This window comes from Pinus tabuliformis, chromosome 9, assembly GCF_031772625.1.
Source record: "Pinus tabuliformis cultivar Carrire ecotype Pingquan chromosome 9, CPIR1, whole genome shotgun sequence".
NCBI lineage: Eukaryota > Viridiplantae > Streptophyta > Pinopsida > Pinales > Pinaceae > Pinus > Pinus tabuliformis.
In genome coordinates this window covers 71230592-71238049 of record NC_142307.1, presented here as the reverse complement: position 1 = coordinate 71238049, position 7458 = coordinate 71230592, and the positions used below count along the sequence as shown (strand labels likewise).

Here is a 7458-nt window from a genome sequence, read left to right as displayed (position 1 = left end):
TAAAAAACTAACATTATATTTAATAGAATATAATATTTATTATTAATAAATTGAAAAATGAAAAAAAATCTTTAATTTGCATTAATATAATATTAATTTTATTTAAAAATAACAATTCAAAATTACAGGTTTCGTTTCTTCCCGATAAATTTTTACAAATTAATAACAAATAAATATAATTAAATTAAAATATTATATTTATCAAATATTGCAAAAAAAATAATATTAACCGTTTGGAAATTTTCTAATTCAAATAAATTTTTTCTATTTACCATGTTGTATCCACCTACCACCATCATTATTCCATCGCATTGTGAAATTTGTAACCCTCCCTAATCCGGGTTTGAATGTGAAAACTATTTTTGGATGATTATAAATCTGTTTTTTTTAGCCACATGAAGCTTCCGGGTCTGAGAAAGTGCAGACGGTGACACTGGGGGAGGCCAAAGGTAAGTGTTTTGGCAACACCCACATGTCAATCTAAGAGTTTTAATCCCGTCTGTTCCAATCTCAGGACACCACAGGCCATCGACTCGGTTGAGTGTTGAGCGAATATTCTTTTTTCGTGCGAGTTACCCTCACCCACATCATCTAAAATGCCTTTCCGATAGTGTAGAATGATGCCCATCTGAGGAAATTCAAAAGGTTTTCATGTCTTTAATTTGATCACAGTAAAAAACAGAAGCGAGAAACAGGAAAAAAAAGAAAATAGCGGCAGCGGGTTTTTCGCTCTTTTTAATCAAATCTGCATCTCTATGAATTCTGGATGAAAAAGGCCTGTTTTTAACCTTACAGGAAAACTTCTATTTGGGCGCCCCAAGTGAAGGATCAGAAGCAACAAGGCTGTTTTGGGGTGTGTACATTCCCCAGAAAAGACTTGATTTAGGGATGTGTAAACCCTGTTTCGGGTATGTTTGGGGGTTTCTACAATGAAAGATCAGAAGAAAGGTAGGTTGCTTAGGATGTATTCTATCTGAAATACTCTTGTTGTGGTATATGAAAAACCTAAAGAAATCCAGTTTTGGGCATATATGCAGGCATAGAAATTCCAGTTTTGTGTATATATACAGCCCTCATAAGTCCAGGGATATATACAGCCCTAAACATTCAAGTTTTGGGTCAAATTCAGGTGCCTAATTCTCCTACTTTTTGGAATTTATAAATTCAACCTGAAGAAATCCTCTTTTGGGATAGTATGGATTTCCCGAAATTCCTGTTTTGGATTTTAATCAGCCAACACAGATACTGTTTTGGGTGCTTCTGCCTGCCATTTTGTGAATGCGGATTTTGATCACGAGGCTAGACATTTTTTTGGGGGGTGGACCGCATTTGAAGATCAACAACAAGAAAGTTGATTTGGTATTATATTCAGCTTCTCTTTAGAGAAAAACCTATTTTGGGCTACATACATTCAAACACCCCCCACAAATCCTCTTGTGATATTGTCGGTAGAAAAAGTCCAATTTTGCAGTTTTTGGCTTGAGACTACTTTGACGTAAGATTTTGAGATTCCCCATATTTTTTGTGGGGTATACTACATTGGAGGATCAACAGCTATAAGGTTGCGTTGGATTTATTGATCTGGATTTAGTTCTTAAAAGACAAATTCATGATGGAAAGTTGGAGGAAATTTTTCAAGTCTTCAGGGATTGATATATGTACATTGATTGAAAATGCGATAATAGTTGCATCATCTGATTATCCCCAAGAATTGGAAGCCAGAAGAGACAGGATAGCTCAAAGATTGTTCACATCTACACTTGTTCGATGTGGTGAATGCAATGCATTGAATTCGACAAACCTGGATTCTTCAGGTGAAGATGATATTGCAGGGGCAGTGGTTGCTAGATGTGAAGATGGTCAGAATGATACTAAGGGTTCCAGAGATGAGAGCCCTGATAGCAAGGTGACAAGTAGCAGCAATGAAGGCAACAAGAACATGACTAGGAATTACAGCTACTACCAGGCCGAGGCTCTTACAGAGGAGATAGAGGAGGAGTCTCAAATTATCAGAGAAGTTGATAGAATCAAAGACACTCTTTCAAACCCAGATGAGGTATTTTTAATATCCTTAAGAATTAGTTAGTTTTTGTTCTCTTTAAATGGGAAGTGCTTCAAAAACATACCCCGAGCACTTGCAACACAAAGAACGGATTTCTTTCATCTTGGATCTCAGGTCCGAGGGTTCGATATTCTGCCAAGATCGGCCGGGACTGGCACATAGGTGGTGAAAACCACAGTGAGAATGAAATCTTGGTGGATCGCTTAACCCTTCATTGTCCACTAAACTACAGTAAACTATGGCCTATGAAAACCACCTAGTTTTAATGTCAGTACAGGCTCACCTGCTTCAAATTTTGGAAAACTGCGAGAAATTTTTTTATATGCGTTGGTGGTTGTTCCAGGCTCCAACAGTAGCCTAGTTGAAGTTCAGTTTGGCTTATATAGTTATTCTTCTTTTGTTTCTGAATGGAATGTTTTTGGTATTTATTGAGGATCGGGCAGTTAATTTAGGTCATATGTTGAATTCTTCTTTCCTTCTGCCCTAAACAACCAACTAGTCTATGGTCAGTGTAGATCATCTGTTTGGCTTTGGTGTTCTTTCAAGACCAGTAAAGTTAAAGCTTTGAAGGTTAGGTTAGGTTGTGTTTTATTTATAACCTTGTGCAAACGTAAAATCAAAAGAATTTCAGACTGGTGTCTATTAAGCCCTGAATATGCTCATGACGGTCAAATTAAGTCATTTTCAAATCTTCTGAGAAAATAAAATTGGTTTGTGGCCTTTTTCTTTTGATCTCATAAATTTTCGTATTCTTAAGTAAAGTTAGTCCAATTAATGTTTTCAGAATGCTAGATATCTTCATTTTAGCCTTCTATGCATTATTTTACATGACAACGGGTATGATGCTTTGCCCCCTTCAGACTTTTGGCTAGGAAACTCCGATTGGGACTTTGCTATAATAAATAATTTATTGATTGAATCCATGCCATAATCCTTTGATGAAAAATTTGTATGAAAGATTTGTTCCTGTTTTGACTAGATTAACCTATTCCTCTATGTTTTTATGCAGTCAGAAAATCAGCTATACGAGTCATTGAGAATATTGGAGTTAAGGCAACTTTCTGTCGACATTCTAAGGGTATAACTTCTTTCATTGTTACTTCAATAATTCAAGATATTTTTGTTCCCAGTGCGTAATAAAGTTGTTTACCAGCGGTTATCTTAGCAACAAGGTAATGGTGGCCCGGATTTGCCATCACTGGAGGATGTCAACCTGGTTGTGTAGGTGTGGCCCTAAATGAATAGGGTTTCTCACCCTGTCGCATGTAAACTGCTTGTAAAAGGACATTGCAATCTGCATTATTTCCCCTGCATGAACCCATGCTATTTGAAATTCTGTATTATGCTTTTCAAACCTCTAGAGGTTTTATCTTAAATTAATTTGACTACATGGGAGTTCAATTGCAGACTTTCCGGTGTTTTCGTTATATCTGGTGTGATTACGTCTAATTGCAACATTTGATCGATTTCAATCGAGCATATGGTCATATTCAACTTGCAATGTGAATTTCATTGATTGAGTTTTGGGGTTCCGAGGTTTTGTCCTCCTATAAGATTTTTAAAGGAGTCGCTTAATATATCTACATTGTAGAGTTGAGGATTGGGCTTCATAAAGGTGTTGTCTCTTTGAATTTGATTTTGAGAGAAGGCTTCTGATCTGTCTTTTCAATACTTTGCTCTATTTCCAGGCAACTGCTATTGGCAAGACAGTGAATAGATTAAAGAAACACAGTTCAACGAGAATTCAGTCCATCGCAAAGCAGCTAATCAGGTATTGCATGGCTTGTTTTGCAAATTCTCACTAGGCAAATGGATAATTGTTTGCGGTGGAAGTGCAAAGGCAGTCCTCAAATAGCTAAGGAACATAAGACAACAGGGTAGAGCAATAAGTAAAACTTTCACTGGTCTTGAATAATTAGATCTTTGTTTTTATAACGACCATTGCAGTGGTTGGAAAGATCTTATGGATGTATGGTTAAAGACTGCTGATGATGTTGCTGCGGCGGCTATAGGTGTGGGATTGTATTTTGGAGAGAATACTGATTTTATAACTTCAATTTATCTTTTTGTGTTTGTTTAAGTGCTTGATTGAATATGTGGTTAATTTTTGGTTGTCAGGCACCTCTCCAGACTCAGTTTCACCAGAAGCTTTCAAAGATGATGATGGTCTACCTTCTCCTCCACTTGATGAGGGTGCCTTTTTAACAGCTCAGACCACATCAATAGAAATGTCTCAGGTAGTTATGAACGTATACATATTTGTACCGTGTAAAATCCCTTTGTTTTTAGCCAAAGCATCAGTGGTTATCATTTTCAATTATATATGCAATTCATTGCTACGTACAATGGCTAAAAGATAGAAGGACAGTGATGTTTAGGAAATTATTGTTGAACATACTTGTTGCTTTTAGATAAGATATGAATGCATGCTATTTGAGATATGAGACTATTGTATATTCTGATTTAATTTTTTTCATTGTATCATGCTCGGGCTTGAAGTTCTTTGATGGAATGGATGAGGATGGAAGTAAGTCAATTTTTCTATGAATTGAAGCTCTTATCAGGCTTCCAGCTGTTGAAGACTAGCAATCCATTTATTTCAACTCAGATGTATCATTTATTTTGTGTTTGTGATTGTTTCTCATTTTTTATTTCCATTGTGATATAGATATTCGAAATACCAATGGACATGACAAAGATGGAGATGCTGGTTATTTTGAAAAACAATGCACAGTGGCACCTTCGAGTAATGGCAAGCAGTCTATTCAACGGAGCAATGCTGTAAGGGAAGGTGCAATCAGTGGTAAACAAGGAACCCCAGGAGATAAAAAGGCAACGGGAGACACAAAGTCACATATTCAAAAGCAGAAGAATACTGATCATAGACATTCAATTAGTATTCCAAATGATGGAGCTGCCACTTCTATGCGTGTTAAGAATACAAGTGGAATGCCTCAGAGGAATGAACTTAGGGACAATGTCCGTCGGTGCAGTGATCCAATGAAGAATCAAATAAAGGATGCTTCTCTTCCACCTCGAAATGTGAGTGGCTCAATCCATTGTTTTCTCCATGGTACTTCATTACATTGAATGTATAACTATCACATATAAACAGAGGCAATAGATGACAGGTGCCCAGACAAGTTAATTTTGTACTCTTGTAGACAGTCCTGCTTGAAGTTACTAAGAGGCACTTGTTACTAGTACAGAGAACAATGGAGGTGTATATATAGTTAGGTACTGAATCTAAAAATTAAGTCTCATGCTTTTTTTTTTCAGAAGCCAACATCTTCAGTTGATATATCTGTAAGGGTTGAAGCTTCTAAAAGAAAGCTTCAGGAACGATACCAACAAGCAGAAACTGGTTTGTACTATTGACTTGTCCTTTCCTGATTTATCAGTGGTGTGAATTTCTGCAAAATGTGTGATTAAGTTTTGAACTAACATCATGTTCATTCCTTTTGCAGCAAAGAGGCAACGAACTGTTCAAGTAATGGATCTGCAAGACCTCCCTAAAAATGGGCGTAATCTTGTAAAACCATCGCAAGCTAAACTAGGGTCACAGAATAGGCAGCGATTCATTAATCGCATATAGGAATGTCATATTATCTGGGCCCAAGTAGTCCAGTATAAATTGCTTGAAGACCCGAGTAGTCCAGTATAAATTGCTTGAAATCATGATACACTGGTCATGCCTGTTTTTCTGTGAGTCTGAAGCTTCCAATTGGAGTGGAGTGTATTTTTGAGAACGGGAAACTGACCAGCGAACTGACTGACTGGTGATTTCATTTTGTAAGGTTCCTATTTCTTCACATAGAAGATCAGAGATTGTGGTGGTCAGATGGAGCTAGGACTTTTTACACCTTAACTCATGTCTACCTTGATCATAGATGTACAGGTCCCTGTCCTATATGCTGGCTTATCATACATATTGTAGAACGAGAGAGGGGATCATTTCAAATTTTGATGTCAAAATATGACATGTGATGAATAATATTCACCTTTCCTCATATTTAACTTGTTCTCTCCTAATGTAGAGATCCTCATCTTGTATGTTTGGCCTATCATACACGGTGTAGAATCAGGGAGAGGATCATTTCAATTTTTGATGTCAGATGGAATAAAGCAATGTTTAGAATGATATCCATCTTATGTTTTGTAATTAAAAATCGAAATGATCAAAAACCAATTTGTGACAGTAACTCTCTGTGAAATTGATGCTAATGAGTGGTGTCAAAGTTCCAAATAGAATAGTAAGACAAACATTTCATCGGTTTATGTATAGCTTTTTCAAGGGATGCCTTGATGGAGATTATCTCAAATTTGGAGCACTAAAGCCCTGCTAGGAAAACTATATAAAATAGAGTATTAACTGAATGCAGATAACTCTAAACATCCAAGGCCTGAAAACCTGTCAAGGGAAAATATCTGTATCTGGTCAAAACTTTTCCTTGCAGGTAAACATTTTTATGCCGAGCATTTGAAGGATCATACTTACGAGAAGTTGTGAAATTAAGAGCACTGTGCATGCCATTTCTATGCTTAGCTTAGCTGTGTCCAAAGCTTTAGCATTTGCAGAATTTGAACTTTTTACATCTTTTACTGTTGATTAAATCCAATTATGCAATGTTCATGGTAAGGAATACTGGGAATTATATGCATTAGTTAGGGTCCGTGCTGGCAAATGCATGCCTATAATTTTAAAAAAGTTTTTACATCTCAGAAGATTGATAGCTGTGAAATGTTATGAGCATACTCAAGACAGAGAAACTTAAAAGCAACTATGCACAATTTCGGAAAATATGTAATAATAAAGTTGTGAGGAGGAGAAAAGTTTCAGAGAAAGAGGATGGTGTAGTTGGAAGGTTATTGGAAATAAGTGTTTGACCAGATCTAATAAAAAATTATCGCGAAGAGAGAATTATGATTAGACATGTATGATGAGGAGGAGGTACATAGAAATCATGGTGATTAAATAGATGAGGCTTAACAATGGCAACTTGCTTTCTGGTGTAAGTATATTGGAGTCAATGGAGTATCGAATCATAGAGCGTGACCTGCTAAAGTTTTTAAAGCTCACGAGCTTACTGAGAAATGTTAAGTTGGTAAACCTTGAAATGCTTAAGATGTTATATCTCATCTTTGGGGAAAGATATCTTATGCCTTGTTTTCGGAGAAGGGCGATTTTCTAGACTAGCGTCTCTCCTCTCTTGGAGGAAAGTCTATTTCTGCTTATAAATTGGACGACGCTTAGGTGCCAAGTCTTCTTTGCAACAAAGGAATTGGCAATATTAGATAAATGGATATCAACATTGTTATCCTTTCTGCCTGGGACTATTTTCTGCTGCTGCCCTAAACACTTTTTAGCTATGTTGCACTGCCTTTGGGGACGGCGG

At 36.6% G+C, this 7458-nt stretch overlaps 1 protein-coding gene across 1 annotated transcript; it reads left to right on the top strand.

Moving 5' to 3' along the window:
• Window positions 1-337: 337 nt before the first annotated feature.
• LOC149147155 (putative mediator of RNA polymerase II transcription subunit 26b) lies at window positions 338-6074 on the top strand. The gene is made up of 9 exons (XM_089437964.1): window positions 338-2056; window positions 3072-3140; window positions 3751-3833; window positions 4010-4074; window positions 4181-4299; window positions 4562-4589; window positions 4731-5104; window positions 5342-5426; window positions 5530-6074. Exons 1-9 carry the CDS (start codon window positions 1610-1612, stop codon window positions 5655-5657), a joined length of 1398 nt encoding a protein of 465 aa, XP_089294090.1. The 5' UTR covers window positions 338-1609; the 3' UTR covers window positions 5658-6074.
• The last annotated feature ends 1384 nt before the right edge of the window (window positions 6075-7458 follow it).

Coding starts and splice junctions, on each gene's coding strand:
- LOC149147155 (XM_089437964.1), top strand. CDS start 1,610: ATGATGGAAAGTTGGAGGAAATTTTTCAAGTCTTCAGGGATTGATATA. Junction 3,834..4,009: donor ATCGCAAAGCAGCTAATCAG/GTATTGCATGGC, acceptor CGACCATTGCAG/TGGTTGGAAAGATCTTATGG. Junction 4,300..4,561: donor CATCAATAGAAATGTCTCAG/GTAGTTATGAAC, acceptor TCGGGCTTGAAG/TTCTTTGATGGAATGGATGA.